This window comes from Syngnathus acus, chromosome 13, assembly GCF_901709675.1.
Source record: "Syngnathus acus chromosome 13, fSynAcu1.2, whole genome shotgun sequence".
Lineage (NCBI taxonomy): Eukaryota > Metazoa > Chordata > Actinopteri > Syngnathiformes > Syngnathidae > Syngnathus > Syngnathus acus.
In genome coordinates, this window is record NC_051098.1 from 11,842,808 (window position 1) to 11,859,694 (window position 16,887).

The window sequence follows — 16,887 nt, forward strand, 5'->3', positions numbered from 1 at the left end:
ACATTCAATCCGTATACGGGGAAAAGCAGAATCACTGACTGCAAGGTAAACTGGTGTCAAACTCAAGGCCCGGGGGCCAGATACGGCCCGCCACATCATTTTATGTGGCCGGCGGAAAAATTGTGCATCAAATTAATCAATTACTAAAATTGCAAATTGTGTTCACTTTTAATCTTTTTTTTCTATTGTTGTTTTTAATATTTGAACTGTTTTTACTAGTCTAATTAGAAAACGAGTTATTTGTCGGTTTGTTTCATAGCTTATCCAATGTTTGGGTTGACAGTCATAATGGCCCTCCGAAGGAAACTATGACTACGATGTGGCCCGTGACAAAAATAACTTTGACACCCCTTGTCTACAAAGTCCAATAAGACCATTTGTGAAGAGTCGAGTCCCACTTCAACACGATTCACAATGGCCTTAAGGTCTTGCCAAGATTATATTTGTCATCACTAGAGAGCCATTAATCATAACAATTGAAAAAAAAACCCCACAGAAGACATGTTCCTAACTTTGAACTGAAAAACTATTCATGTGGTTATAGAAGGTGGTGGTGGTGGGGGTGGGGGGGTCCTCACACGGAGCGTGGTGACCTCATTCTTTAGCTCTTAGGCGTAAAGATGCACTGTAGAATACCAACGGTGATTGTCTTCTATTATGAATGAGCGATTCTATTATGTCATGACTCCCCGTGGTGTGTCACAGCCTTGTTTCCCAGGTCTGATAGCGTCCGAGGACCGAGTAGATTGCAAGCTCTGCCCAGCAGGTTTCTCCTGCTTTCCAGCTAATGGAAGCATCTCCTTATGTCCTCCCGGGGAACATTCTCCTGAAGGGATTCTTCAGTGTCTAACATGTCCTGTAGACTCAGTTTGCACGTTTGGATTTGCACGTAAAGTAAGAGATGATTATTATGTTTTGCTACGTGCAGTTTTTTTTTTTGCTAACAGTACTTTCATGGCTAACAGTGTGGACCTGGAAAAGAGCCAAACTTTGATCACACAGAGTGTAATGACTGCCACCCTGGATTTTACTCCAGCGTGTGTACTATCCACTGCCTTCAGTGTCCTGCAGGTTAAAATAAAATAAAATAAAATAAATTACAATGCATGAGTGCACGTGATCTACAACAGCCAATCAAATAAAAGTAAAATATTCCACAGGAAGTTACTGTCCACACAGCGGGATGTCCCAGCCGCTCTCTTGTCCACCAGGCTCAACTTCCACAGCGGGTCAGACCTCGTGTCAGAGATGTAATGATACCTCCACATCGTGTCGGGGAGCCACGCCCCCTCTCTGGAGGCGGCAGTCAAGTCAACCCGGTCCATGTAGACCAGGAACATACAAACTTGAGGATTCAGTTTGCATTACGTGTCCAGTAGGTTAGTGTCCATCTATATTGTAATCGGTAGGGAGATAATAATGTCTGTAATATGTAAAAAGTATTTACCGTAAATTTCGGAATATAAGCCGCTACTTTTTTCTCACCAGAATCATGAATTTTAGCTGGTGCGGTTTATAGTCCGTTGCGTCTTATAGTCCGAAAAGTACGGTATGTTTTTTTTTTTCAACATAGGTCATTACTGTGAAGGAGGTGTCGCTATACCTTGTCCCGCAGGGAGTTATGGTCCCAAAGAAGGTCTCCAGAGACGGACAAACTGCACAATCTGTCCTGCAGGTAGTAGATTGATTAGATTGTTGATGAACGATTAAAGTAATTTATCCTTATCCACAAATACTTGTCTCTAGGGTTTTACTGTCTGGAAGGGACCTCAGCTCGGCCTTCCCCTCAGTTCTTGTGCCCAGCGGGTTTCTATTGTGAGGAGGGCACAGCCATCCCTCATGGGTCACCTTGTCCTGCTGGAACAGCAGGAGAACAAGTCGGTCAGACAAGTAGGGCATCTTGCAAAAGATGCAGCGAAGGACGATTTTGTCCTGCTGGTAAATTCAACCTGATGACTGGAAGGAGAAATACGGTAATTAAATCCGAAAATGTAATCTGTGTTTGTATTGACAGGCTCCTCAGCTCCTGGCTTGCCTTGCGCTCGCGGAAGGTTCTGTCCTGCTGGCACCCCGGAGGAAGTCACATGTCCCCGAGGCACCTTCACCCCTCATCAAGGAGCAATAAGTTGGTTTGCATTTTATGATATCATGTCATTCAATATCTTTTCATTTACGTGAATTCCTTCAACACCAAGCTGAAGTTTGCCCTTTAAGGATGTGTTGCTTGAAATGTCACTGCAGTTGTAAGATAAAAATGAACCCATATATGATGTCCTTCTATTCAGGATGACTCACGAGATAAATATGAATCCTAACAGATGGGATGCAAAAAAGGGCACTGAGGGGTTATCTTCGAAATAAATGCCAGGAATTGTACAGAAAAAGGAAGATAAAAATAAACGTTCTCCTTCTCCAGGTTCTAAGGACTGTCTCAGATGCCCAGCCGGTTTCTATTGCCCCGAGGGGACAAGTGACCCTGTACCGTGTATGCCGGGTTCCTTTAACCCTTTGGAGGGTCAGGCCGAGTTGGCTGACTGCAGAGAGTGCCACGCAGGAAAGGCCTGCACTCGGATCGCTCTGACGGCTCCAGATGTGGACTGCATGCAAGGGTGAGGAACCGTCAATCTCATTATCTGGGCAATTTTGACTAATTGCGCCCCTCCCCTCACTGTTTAGGTTTGCGTGTCCTCCCGGTTCATCGAAACCCGACGCTCCAAGCAACGCGTGTCCTCCAGGGACACTGAGCAATCGTACGGCCCTCACGGATCGGTCGCAATGTCAGCAGTGTCCGGCCCGATACGCTTGTCTTCGAGGTTCGTCGCTCCTGTTTAGTGAAGTGAAAAAATATTGATGAGCAAGTTAATATTTTATTTTCTTAGGGACTGGTGGGATCCACCGACCACCTCTCTCCTGCTCTGTCGGCCATTATTGCCCACCCGGTACCAAGTTCCCCACCCAGTACAAATGTCCCGTGGGGACTTGGAGCGGTCAGAGTGGATTAGAAGCCGAGAGCGAATGCCAGCCATGCCCGCAGGGTTGGTACTGTTTGGTAGGATCGGGAGCGCCGTCGGGCCGATGCAACTCTGGCCACTACTGTCCCGAAGGTACACAAAGATCGGAAAACTCTCGAGGAACTAAATCCATTTATGTGCATGATGTTTCATCCTCAGGGACCGCATACGGCGCCCAGTTTCCCTGCCCCGCGGGCACGTATAGCCTCCACATGGGCAACAGGCAGAAAAACGATTGCCTGCCTTGCCCCGAAGGCTCATTTTGTCTCGAAGGAAGCTCCAAACCTGCCCCCTGCCCCCCGTAAGCACCGATATTAAATAACCGAGAGGGCTCAGTATATGCACTCCCGTTCCATCTTTGTCCAGATCAACATTTCGCCGCCTAGAAGGAGGGGAGACGCTGGAAGACTGCTCCACTTGCCCCGGCGGTTATTTCTGCTCCCACTCAGCCACGGTTAACCCCAAAGTGTGCGGAGCCGGCAGCTATTCTGTAAGATTCATCGCCCACCGTCTTTTGCGACTGGTCAGCTGATCAGCAAGAAGCAGATAATGTTTGTCATCCTGATGGTGTTATTTATTTTATTTTTTTACCTTTTCAGCCTCCGCAGTGATACAGCTCATATTAGTCACCTCCTATCTGTAGAGGAGAGGAGCAAGTTTTTTTTTTTTTTTTTTCACTCTGTGACGCTGGCTGACTTTTCCAAGTTCCGAGTTTTATGTATGAAAAGTCATTTAGTCAAAAGCTCAAACTATTACCATCGCAAAGTTTTTTAATTTTGTAGGTAGTTTGTTAAAAAGGACCTAAAGATTATTAGAGATATTATTATTATTGTTTTCATTATTATGCATATTTAATTTTCCAGATTTTTGGTGCGTTGTTAAAACGTGGCCTACTGACACTGACGTTTTTTAGCCAATAATTCCATCAATATTAATATTTATCTACATTTCAGAAATTTATAATCAATAAAAAAAAAAACGACAACACCGAATTAGTTTTTCTGACATCACAAACCACAAGCGTTATATAATGTATTATTTCTTCAACCTTCCATTTCCTCTTCTCCTTTTGTCTTTTAAGTTTTCATCTTGCGATATTCCTCCCCCATACCGGTGGATATCTTTAACATCAATAACTTGCTGAATCTTCCTCCATAACCTTTTAACTTTTTCTGTGTGTGTGTGTAGGACGAAGGTGCTGCAGAGTGTTCTCCGTGCTTGCCGGGGCACTTCTGCAGTGACGAGACCACAAGTGAAGAAACCATGCTAAGTGTCATGGTGTGCCCCCCGGGCTTCCTCTGCTCTCAGGGCTTGGCCCGAGACCCTCGCCGCTCAGCCATTCTCTGTCCTCGTGGCTTCTTCTGCCCTGGAGGAGGCATTGTGAGTTTAAGAAGTGCGCATTCAGACTTATCATCATGGCTTGTGACCTCCCGACACATTTCCCTGCAGGATCCCAACCCCATTCCCTGCCCCAATGGTACCTACAGTGCCAATCCCGGTTTAAGTGAAGTCACTGAATGTGTCCCGTGCCCTGAAGGGAAGTACTGTTTTTCCGAGCACCCTGAGGAGCACCCCATCACAACACCTGTAAGACTACGTCAATCATGCACGTTTCAGTATTTGTCCTTGACAACTCAGTTCTAGTTAACTCATTCACGACCAGCTCAGTTAAAATGGATATTTGACGTCTATAGCCGTCAATGGTAGTGAATGAGTTTATTAGAAATTTGCCTTCACAGAAATTTATTTCACACTACTTTGTCTTGCAGACTGGCTTTTGCCCCGACGGGCATTACTGCCCTATCGGAACTGGGTACAAATATTCCAACCCCTGCCAAGCTGGGCAATACAGAAGCACAGAATTTGGTCACAGCGGAGAGGTGTGTGTTTCATGCCCATCCAGGCACTACTGTGACCGAGCAGGAATGCACACCCCCTCTGTCTGCCCTCAGGTGGCTTTACACACTCTTTTATAGACTGACACTAGATTTTCAGCAGTTTCCCTTTATTAGTGTCCATCTATCATTGACTTTATAGGGTTTTTATTGTCCTGAAGGATCCTCCTCCGCTCAAACCTGTCCGGAGGGAAGCTATGGCTCACGCTCAGCTCTCAGTGATGTGTCGGAGTGCTCCCTTTGTGGTGCCGGTTGGTACTGCAGTGGGGTAGGCTTGGCAGAGGCTTCTGGTATCTGCAAAGCTGGATTTTACTGTAAAGAGGGAGCTAAGTCTGCTGTATGTTTTGGGATTTTTTTTTTTACCAAGAATAAGGACCTCACATATTCAATGACATGAATCTTTTATTGTGATTCTAACCAGACTCCAATAGACGGAAAGATGGGCGGTTGGTGTCCTCCAGGAAGTTACTGTCCACCAGCTTCCACCTCGCCTCTTCCATGCCCCCCTGGAACGTTCAGTAACAGCTCCGGTCTGGGTAGACTTCAAGATTGTGTCAGCTGTCCACCAGGGTAACATCATGTTACGGCAAAAAAAAAATGGTTTTAACACCTTGAGCCTCCCATGACATTTTGTTTCCCTTCCTCTAAGTTTTTATTGTTTAGGTTCCAACAACAGCTCCCCTTCAGGCCTTTGCTCTCCTGGATATTACTGCACTGGCGGATCAGCTTCTCCCATCCAGCATGAAGCAGAGCAGGGTCACTATACATTGGAAGGAGCAGTCAAACCAGAGCCGTGTCCTTTTGGAACTTTCCAGCCAGTATGAAGAAAAAAGTGACATTGTGCTGAGGCAGACTTGATATATTATTCAAGGTTGTTTTCTCTTCTTCTCCAAAGCGCCGAGGTGCACAGTCGTGCGTGCACTGTCAAGGAGGACGACTGTGCAACCAGACCGGTTTGTCCCAGCCACCACTGTGCCCAAAAGGATACTACTGTCCTCCAGCATCATCATCTCCTCACCCCTGTCCTATTGTCAGTTGAGTGCATGATACATCAAATGGATTTTTTGTACTACTGGGGCAACTGATAATAATTTAATGTCAACAATATGGAATGTGATGATTTAGGGTCGGTATTTAGATGAGCCCGGTGGTGAAGATGTGCAGCATTGTCGTCCTTGTGAGGCAGGATGGTTTTGCAGTAAAGCTGGCCTCGCTGACCCCGAGGGCCCCTGTGACCCCGGGCATTATTGTACCTCGGCAGCTTCTACAGCTTCTCCAGTAAGACAAGCAATCTGGTATGACATCATTAATATTTAAATTTCCAATGACTCGATCGTTTATTCCCTCGGGTTGCTTTGGAGTCTGGAGGAGTGTGTCCCGCAGGCTACGTTTGTCCCAGAGGGACCAAATACCCACAGCAACACCCCTGTCCAGTTGGAACTTGGAGTAATAGTTTGGGGGTCCATAATCTGTCAGACTGCCTGCCCTGCCCACCTGGACTATACTGTAACACAACTGGAATAATACAACCTTCAGGGACATGTGATCCAGGTGATGTACAAATTTGTCAATACATTTATTACTGTCATAATTACATTACACAAAAACATACAACTATAATCATGATTGCCTTTTATAGCCTTTTATTTTAAATAGTAATGATAATAATAATTAATAATAATAATAATCTCTGCAATTATGACTTTTTTAATTTCCTTATAATGAAACTGCGAAAGAGCTACAATAAAAAAATAAAATAAAAGCTCTTCCTGGTCATAATGTTCCGTTTATTGCCTTATAAAGCTAATTTGATGTTGACCAATAAAAAATAAAAATATCATGGCAATTCCTCCTGGTCTTTTTAAAAATTTTTTTTTTTTTTAGGGTTTTATTGTTCAGGGGGCGCAGTGTCTCCAAAACCTTTTGATGGTTTGACAGGGAACATTTGTCCCATCGGGCACTACTGCCTCATGGGTTCAACTTCCCCTACACCGTGCCCCGATGGGACCTTCACAAACACAACAGGTACTAAAGAAGTATGTCGATAGAAAATACAAATACATTTTAAAATTCCTTTTTGATTTGAAGGTGCAGAAGCCTGTAGAGATTGCCCCCCCGGGAGCTACTGTCTATCAGGGGAGGCCATACAACCTTGCCCTTTGGGTCACTATTGTCTCGAGGGGGGCGTCGAAGGCATCCTGCCTTGCCCTCCTGGTACATACAACCCTCATTTGGGCTTCAGCCAAGTAGAACAGTGCCTCATTTGTCCAGCAGGTGAGAGTATTGTCTCATATTTGGTATCACTTAGCTAAACCAGCACTGGAAAGGATCTCACTCAATTTTATTGTGACTTTTTTTTGTGTTTTTGTTTTCTCTGGCTTGTTAACAGGCTTCTACTGTGACGACTGGGGTCTTTCTGAGCCCACCGGACCCTGCCAGGCTGGTTACTACTGCATAGCAGGTAGGCGATTCTCAAATTTGGCAATATACTGATGAACCGGATTACAAATAAAAACTTTTTACAGGTGTAAACTTCCCAAATCCAGATGTAAATTACAGTACTGGAGTTGGAGGAGCATGTCCAAAGGGGACATATTGTCCTGAGGGGACCAGTCTTCCGTTCCCATGTCCCCTTGGAACCTACTCAGATAGGTCAGGGAGAACTAATACAACACATTTTTTAAAATCTAAACATTTTGACATTTCTTTGTGCTTTTAGTCTTTACGTGACAGATATCACCGGATGCAGCCCGTGTCCGGCAGGCCGATTCTGTGCAACCGAAGGTCTGAGTCGACCGTCGGGAAAATGTCAGACAGGTTTTTACTGTCCAGGTGGAGACTCAGCAGCAACAGGTAACAAATAAAATATGAAATTCTTTCTTTCCTTTCCTATAGACCTCCACCAATGCCAAATGCAGGAAATATGAATGCATGACGGTATTTTGTTGACAGTGATACATGAATTAGTCAGGCTTTATCACAAGATTCATCAGAATAACAGCTTAATGGTCATGATGGCAGTAATTTGCCGCATCTAATTGCTTTTCCCCTCCACAGGCTCGGAGGGAGGTCTTTGCCCACCCGCTCATTATTGCCTGCAAGGCAGTACAGCCCCAACATCCTGCCCAGCTGGATCCTACACAAACCTCACAGGACAGTCGATATGCTCACCCTGCCCTGCTGGCTACTACTGCCCGGAGAAGACAAGCGACTTTGCTAAGTTTCCTTGCCCGCCAGGGTTCTACTGTCCCGATGGTAGGCTCACCCAGAAACCTCTTTGTGTTCTTGCTTGGCATATTTTGCTCACTGGACAATTCATTAGGTAGACCTGCATATTTAATGAGATCCAATACAAAATCGAGATTTAAATTGAAAATCTGAAAGAAGTCTATGTCACCAAGATGATGTTTGCTAAGACTCCCCTTTGAATTTTAACAAATTAAAATTATTCATTTTATTTTAGTTTATTATATTATTTAGTATTTACACTTAATTGTGCATTATTCATTTTATTTTAGTTTATTATATCATTTACACTTAATTGTGTATTCACTGGTTTTATGAGATGTTTCATTTTGTTGTTTCATTTAATTGTACTTTTTTTTGGTTCTGATTATTAAGGAAGAACCTGCGTGAGTCCATGGTGTTGCAAAAGTGACATTTTGCAACAATCCAAACAATTTATGAACTTGACAAAAAAACAGTTTGCAGCTGAGCTAGCTTTAGTTTGTTTGGTCTTGGTGGAATTCTATTGTATGTATACTGCAGGTACAAGGCATGCCACTCAGTACCCGTGTCCTCGTGGCTACTACAACCCTGAGCGCATGACCCAGAGTCTGGACAGCTGCTTGCCTTGCCCCCCTGGATACTTCTGTGGGAAGGAGCGGCTGACTAATGTGTCGGGAAAATGCAAAGCTGGTCGGTTCCGATTTCTTTTTTTATTGCTGTTGTTGAGCTCTAAACCCAAAAAAGAGAAGACTCATTTATCATTGTCAGTACACAGACTTCTGGTCGTGCCAGATTAAGCAGCACTGCACAAAAAAGCTTCTTCTAAGTCAGGTTATTATTTTCCTGTCCCATATCTTAAACACCTCAGGTTGGTTTTGCGTCTCAGCAGCGTGGAACTCCCAACCCTTTGACCTGGATAATTACACCAACGCCAACTGTCTGTGCCCCGCCACTGCCACAGGGGGGCGCTGCCATCCAGGTTTTTACTGCCCCACAGGCAGCTCGGAGCCCCTCCCTTGTCTACCTGGAGCTTTCTGTAACATCTCAGGTAATTAGAATTGGATGAAGCTCAATTATTTACAAGAGCTAACAATCAATGTATAATCCAACTGAAGAGTTTTTTTTTCCCCATCTTCATAACGATAGAAATATTGGATTCATTAAAATGTGAAGTATCCTCTGGGTGTAGTATCGGTATATGATATGCAAATCTGCCGTTGATGATCAACAGGTTTGGCTTCGCCGATGGGTCCTTGTTCTCCAGGTTATTATTGCAAAGGAGGAGCCACTGAGGCCAAGCCAACAGATGGCGAAACAGGCAGCATCTGTCCAAGTGGGACATACTGCGGTAAGCGCCGCTGTACTGCAGAGGAACAGTTAATTGCCAATAAGCATTTTTAAGTTAGCTTATCAAAGAGTAAAAAACAAATTCCATTTGTTCATGGTGGAGTCGTAGGACATCACTTAAACTACTGAATAAACTTTTTTGTCACCCTACAGCTGAAGGCTCCGGAGAACCGCAATTATGTCCCGCTGGTACATTTTCTGCAGTACCAGGTCTGACCAGCAGAGCTGATTGTCAACCTTGTACGGCTGGATTCTACTGCAGTAGACCGGGCCTTAGTACGCCAACTGGGCCCTGTGATCAAGGTTTGTGTCATGACTATATGATATAGTGGAACCTCCAAATTTGAGCATGTACAATTTGGTATTAAACCTTAATTTTCTTCAAGTAGAATTCCAATTTTAGTATGGAATTATTGTACTGACAGTACGGAGCTAGAGGGGGACCGCGGGGGCACTGGCCTCCCGAAATATGGTTAGACTTTTGGGTATTTTCTGATATTTTTCCAAGAATGTTTTTGCAACATTTCCACACGCAAGGGACATATGAATCTTCGTCAGTATTTTCAGCAGAATACTTTGAGTTTGTAATTTCTGTTATCCTTGTTACCCCGCCTCATGACTCCCCCAAGGAAAAGAAATCCTAGCTCCGCCAGTGCGCATAGGTATAAAATAAATAAATAAATAAACCATTGCCACTAGGTGGCAACATTACTCTGAAAACTCCCTCTTGTTCGGTCTCAGGTGAGTATTTTAACTTGACTTTTATTTTTTTAGTGCTAATTTGTATGGCCGTTAGAAATGTCCAGCCAATCTTTTTCCTTTACTGCTTATCTCATTCAACTCTGTAACATCATTGGAATTTCGACATTAACTGCCATGGAACTATTTCGTAACACTTCACAGGTTATTGGTGCCCCCCTGGCCAAATTGTTGCGAAAGCTCTGGCATGTCCACCGGGTCATTTCTGCCTCAATGGTAGCGCGGCTCCAGAGTCTTGTCCATCGGGAACTTACCAGGACAGAGCGAGGCAAGCTGCGTGCATTACATGTAAAGCAGGTGAGTCCACATAATGCAGGTATTTATCATAACACTTGAACAAGCATCTCTGAACATGTTTACATTAAATGATGATCCACATGCTGACATTAATTAACCTAATGTGTCAGTGTTGTTTTAAGAACATCCCCATATTATTTAAATATATGCACGTCTCTTTTCACAAGGTTACTACTGTGATCCCCGGCTGAGTACAGCTAACGGCTCCTTGCTGAGGCTGTGCCCGAAAGGACATTACTGCCCTGAAGGCACAAGCATGTCCAAGGAGCACCCTTGCCCCGTAGGCTCATTCAACCCAAGAGAGCACACGGACAGCCTTTCAGACTGCATGCCATGTCCTGGTGGACAGTACTGTCCTTCGCTAGGACTTTCAGAGCCGGCAGGTTGGATCAAGGAGTTATGTTGTGATTGCAGTATTATGATGCCTTTTTTCAAATTTATTTATTTATTTATTTATTCGCGTATTTATTCGTGTATTTATTTATTTTTAATTTTTTTTTATTATTATTATTAGTTGTTTTTTTAAACTACCCTTAGGACCATGCCTTGCTGGTTTTTGGTGCCAAGGCGGCGCATCCTCTCCGACCCCGTTGGATGATCTTTCTGGTTCAAAATGTCCTCCTGGTCATTACTGCCCAGCAGGTAACTAGGTCATATTGTAGCAATGCACAATATGTACAATGTGATTGACAATAACAACATACCACGTCAGAAATAACAGTCAAACATAAATCAATTCAAAGGAAGAAGACATGTGAGATAAGGCGGGAAAATTAAATTACCGTATTTTCCGCACTATAAGGCGCACCGGATTATAAGGCGCACTGTCGGCTTTGGAGAAAATTTGAGGTTTTTAGGTGCGCCTTATAGTGCGAAAAATACGGTATTCTAAAAGGAATTCTAAAGTGCACACGGGTGGAGGGAAGCCAGAATGGGAGTTCTGTGCTCCCTCTTATGTGTTCCAATTAATATTCCAACTGGAGACTTTTACTGACTGACTCCTAGCTGAGATGTGATGGGTTACTTAAATATTTACAATACCCAAAGGGTGATGCTGGACACTATTCAGTCAGAGTCCTTACATTTTTTGAAGCCTTAGATTTTCCAGGGTTATCTGAGCTCACACTTCTAGCTAATGTAAGCAAATGTATGCCGCGTGCAGTTAACATTCTGCGCCGTCCTAGTCTAAGGCCACTCCTGTTTTATTCATGTTAATTACCATCTAGTGGCCTAAAGGATTTTCTGACAACATCTATCTTGTAACTTTTAACAGTGCTTTCTTCAAATTAATGTGTTTACTCACAGCAAAGGCACTGACCCTTTTCTTTTCAAATGAGGCCATTTTTTGTCCTTAACTACTGATTGTGGCTTCTGAGTCAGTTATTTCGCCACATTTTTATCCACCTCCGAATGCAAAAGTGACGTGAATATTTTTACAATCTTCTCGGCTTCTCTCACAGGCGCCACTGCTCCTGTGGAGTGTCCCACGGGTAGCTGGTCGAACAGCACAGGATTGCAAACACAGGAGGACTGTCAAATCTGTCTTGGGGGATTTTACTGTGACCGAGCTGGGTTGACTTCCCCGACTGGACGCTGCCTTGGAGGGTACACTACATGCTCTTCCTTTTATAAAGTTTCCAGAAAGTCACTAGACGTTCCATTTTTTTTTTTAATTCAGGTTTTATTCAATCAGTCTTGAGGTCAGCTTGGAATTCGCTTATGAGCCTCATTTTCATGGCTTGTCAATTAACATTGAAGCAGCAAAATTGCTGCCTGGCAAGATTTATTTTTCTTGCATAGTGCTCATCATTTTATGATTTTTATGTAGGTATTATTGTCATGGGGGAGCTGTCACACCCACCCCGACTGATGGAATGACAGGAGGACCTTGCCCCGAAGGCTCTTACTGCCCCGAAGGGACGGGCGAACCGATACCTTGTGATCCGGGGACATATGCTGCCGTCACACATGCCACTCGGTGTGAGCCTTGTCTTCCAGGCTGGCACTGCGTGACTGGCATCTTGCAACCGTGTCCTCCAGGTTTGATACGAGTTCCTAGACTTCAATTGCTCAGATCTAAACACTGAGCGAGTGCCAAATTTATCACACGGTAAATCAAAGATGGCTACAGTTTTTCATCAGCCAACAAACCTTGTTCCCGATGAGGGCGAAAGGTTGAGTGGACTGTTTTGCAATCAATAGCTGAACACGTTGTTTTTGTTCCCTCCAGCCCGACAACTGGGGACCCCAGCACTTGCTTTTATGACATTTCTCCCTCCATCAATATACATCAATTTCCATTTTTTATTTGCTATGCTTAAACTCCTAATATTTGTTTTGCAGGCTTCTACTGCCCTGAGAAAACTGGCTTTGACCTGAGAAGCTGTCCATCAGGGACATATGGTCCTGACCCGGGATACTGGTCTGTCACTCAGTGCAAGCAGTGTGATGGAGGCCATTACTGCTCCTCCACAAATGGCACAGCTGTCAGTGGAGCGTGTCTGGAAGGATATTACTGCGTCCGTGGAAACGCCGTTCCTCGACCCGACTCGCCGGCTGCAGGTAAACAAGCACGCAGGATGTGCTGCTCGTTTATAATCTGCCCACTCGCCTGACATTTATATGACGAGGAATCTCCATCAATGGTTTTGAGATGCTTGTCAAAACATTTTCTTTCTTACCAGGGGAGGGGGGGCCTTGTCCTGTTGGCCATTATTGTCCCCAGGCCAGTATCCATCCTCGACCGTGTCCTCGTGGTACTTTCTCCAACCTCACCAAATTAGCCTCCCAGGTGAGATGGATGGATGGATGGATGGATGGATGGATGGATGGATGGATGGATGGATGGATGGATGGATGGATGGATGGATGGATGGATGGATGGATGGATGGATGGATGGATGGATGGATGGATGAGACTCCAATTGACCCATATGCACGAATGCAGTTATTGCCCATGCGATTGCAAAATCCAAACAAAACACAATTTATTATTGCATCATGTTTTCATTTATGTCGCTGTGTGGTAACACACACTTGTCCATTACAGTTACGGTAAATCAATAATTTCTATCCTCCAGCTGCGCCTCGCCACGTCCGTACATTACTTACAGTAATTAATCAGTGTGGCAGCCAATCGATATTGAATCCTTTATGAATGTTAAAATGAGTTACACTCGCTTTTTCATCCTTTTTTTTTTGTGACCCACTTGTCTCCTCTCAGGAGGATTGTGAGCCCTGTCTCCCTAGTTACTACTGTGACGCTGTCGGCCTCTCGGCGCCTTCCGGAAAATGCTTGGAAGGTTTTTTCTGCGCAGGGGGGGCGCTTCGGCCTGATCCAACTTCAGGAGACGCCGGTGGTGGATTGTGCCCAAAAGGTGATCAACACAAATGAGACATCTATGGGGAGAATAATGTTCTCAAAGGCTTAATTCTTGGATTTTTCTGAAATATTTTCTCGAGTCATTATCTTTGGATGTGTTCAGTGCCATTGACGGTTATAGACGTCAAAGATATTAATTGGGTTGGCAGTCAATAAGAGTTTCTTCTCTAGTCAGCTAGCAGTTATTTTCTTTTACGTCTATTCCTCTTTCCTGGTTGTATTTTCTGTCAGTCTCGATGACTCATACCACCGTGCACGCTGCCTTCAGTTTAGGGTTAGTTCAGTTTGAGAGAGCGAAACTGAGAGTGAATGAATAATGGGCTCATTTGCACATTTTGCTCCTAAAGATGGATTAGGGAATTATTTGCTGACAGAAATCTAATTCAGTATTATTTACAGCATTTACTTAGAGCCAACTGTGGATCCCAGCGAGCAGCGTTGTTCGATTTTACCGAACGTGTGCCAAATGTAGAAAATCACAGAATAAATCTTTGATTCTTAGGGAGTCACCAGCCCTAGCTGAATCCCGTCACAGATAACATGAGATAGACTGTGAGAAGACTTGAAGCAAGCAAAGGTTGCCATGACCACCTGGAACATAATGTAAACAAAGCTGGACACTCACGTTTTAAAAATCGGTTAAAATCGGTTTTAAAATCTTTAGGCAATTAGGGATAATGTTGTTACCCAGACAACAGGGCATAACAAGCTTTTCTATGCATGTCACTATAGAGAACATAAAGGCAAATTCATTCCAAATTTACATAAGCTCAGTGCTAGCCTGCTCAGCTTGTAAACAAAGCTCTTCTTCAAGTTAATAGGTTTAGCTAAACATGAACAGCTGCTGTGCCGACAATGGAAATCGAAGTGCATCCGTTGCGGATTGCGAGCGTCTGCGTTTGTGTGCTTAAGTGTGCGTCTCTTTCATGACTCTGGTGGGCATGCAACTAGGTTATTACTGTTCCGAGGGCTCCGCGGCTCCTCAGCTCTGTCCCCGCGGAACCATCAGCGTGGAGGACGGCCTAGCCAGCTGCAGTGCCTGTCCCCAAGGGTAAACCTGTTAAAGCAAGACACACAGTCACCGTAAACACATACGTAGATGTTTGTGCAATGGGAACACTGCTAATGATGGAACAAAACTGTGCTCCACATTACTTTTTAATTCAATATTTTTTTCTGGATAGGTTCTACTGTCCTGGAAACAGTAATGGTTCTTTCTATGAGTGTCCAAAGGGTCATTATTGCCCAGTTGGGACATGGTCCAAATTCCTCTACCCATGTCCAGCTGGGTCCATCAATCCCTTCACTCAGACGGCAAAGGTCCAGGACTGCCTACCATGTCCACCAGGTCAACACACACACTTTCTTTTCTTTATTTTTGTTTGCTTTTACATTTTAAAATCACCTTCATTAGATAGCTAGCTAGCTCGCACGCTATCCTTCTAGCTCACAGCTGGCAAACTCAAGGCCCGGGGGCCAGATACGGCCCGCCACATCATTTTATGTGGCCCGCGAAGACAAATTATGCATCAAATTTGTGTGTCATTACTCGAATTGCAAATTGTCTTCACTTTGAATATCTTTTTTTTTTTTTTAAATATTTGACCAGTTTTTACTCGTCTGATTTGAAAATGAGTTATTTGTCAGTTTGTTTTGTAGCTTTTACTGTATATAATATGAGGTGCTCGTACATTTATTTGGGTTGACAGTCACAATGGCCCGCCGAAAGAAGCTATGAGAACAATGCGGCCCGCGAAAAAAATGAGTTTGACACCCCTGATCTAGCTAGCTAGCTAGACACAACAGATACAAAGTTGCATTTCATATCAAGTCATTGACATTTCTGTAAATGTTCAACCTTTTTTTGCCTGTGCAGGTTTGTTTTGTGCATCACCTGGATTGGCTGTCGCATCAGGCCAGTGTAAGGCTGGTTATTATTGCACCTCTGGGGCTTCGTCGCCCACACCAGCTGATGATGGCTTGACAGGTGACCGCTGTCCTGAGGGCCATTATTGTCCACAGGGTTCCTCAGCTCCATTATCTTGTCCAGCGGGACATTACAGCAATCAAACCGGGAACAGTCAAATATCTGACTGCTTGCCGTGTCCCTCAGGTCAGCACGAGTTAATCACGTTTTCCAACAATTAGTCTTTTCGTTGACGGATGTCTCCCGTCTCCTCGCAGGGTTTCTTTGCACCACCGGAGGGCTCTCTTTACCTTCTCTCCTGTGCTCAGCAGGCTTTTACTGCCCTAGCCTCAATACATCAATACCTTGCCCTTCTGGAAATAGGTGTCCACCTGGATCTCACAAACCAGTACCTTGCTTGCCAGGGACCTTTCAAAATCTACCTGGGCAGGTAAGAAAGATGATGACTAATACTCGAGTCGTGACTTTTCAGTGGGGAAAAACATACCTTAAAAATATCTTATCATGTAGGAGTCAAAATATGTATTATGTACATCTGACTACAAATATGTCCATGACTAAAAATCCTGCGAGAACAACTGAACCTTCTTTGCACTTTCATTGATGCCATTTGATTGAACTAACACAAAACACATTTTTGGGCAAGCTCAGCTCCAGTGCAAGAATTAGCCAGTTACTACCGTATTTTCCGGACTATAAGGCGCACCGGACTATAAGGCGCACCTTCAACGAATGGCTCATTTTAAAACTTTGTCCTTATATAAGGCGCACCATTAATGCATCATGTCAGATTTTGAATCCAAATCAAATCATTCTCCATTTTATCTTTTTTATTCCAACTTCAGACGCAACAAATTACTTTATAATCACAAAATAATGATCCATAGTCTTTTTGATTCATGATTCATAGTCTTCAGCGGGCCACTTATGATTGATTTCATGTCACAATGCTTCGGGCCAGTTTAAATTTAGGAATTTGGTCCATATATAAGGCGCACCGGACTATAAGGCGCACTGTCGGCTTTTGAGAAAATTTTAGCT

General features: G+C 44.0%; 1 protein-coding gene and 2 long non-coding RNA genes across 3 annotated transcripts; all 3 read left to right on the forward strand.

Moving 5' to 3' along the window:
• The first annotated feature begins 5,333 nt into the window (after positions 1–5,333).
• Positions 5,334–6,481, forward strand: LOC119132797. Its single transcript, XR_005099940.1, has 3 exons — positions 5,334–5,724; positions 5,802–5,936; positions 6,032–6,481. It is a non-coding gene; the product is annotated as an uncharacterized LOC119132797 (long non-coding RNA).
• A 314-nt stretch (positions 6,482–6,795) lies between these two features.
• LOC119132796 (signal peptide, CUB and EGF-like domain-containing protein 1) lies at positions 6,796–7,847 on the forward strand. Its single transcript, XM_037268283.1, has 3 exons — positions 6,796–6,931; positions 6,995–7,180; positions 7,296–7,847. The coding sequence occupies exons 1-3, from the start codon at positions 6,877–6,879 to the stop codon at positions 7,397–7,399; spliced, it is 345 nt and encodes a 114-aa protein (XP_037124178.1). The 5' UTR covers positions 6,796–6,876; the 3' UTR covers positions 7,400–7,847.
• A 7,303-nt stretch (positions 7,848–15,150) lies between these two features.
• Positions 15,151–16,237, forward strand: LOC119132798. The gene is made up of 3 exons (XR_005099941.1): positions 15,151–15,267; positions 15,796–16,032; positions 16,104–16,237. It is a non-coding gene; the product is annotated as an uncharacterized LOC119132798 (long non-coding RNA).
• Positions 16,238–16,887: the final 650 nt, after the last annotated feature.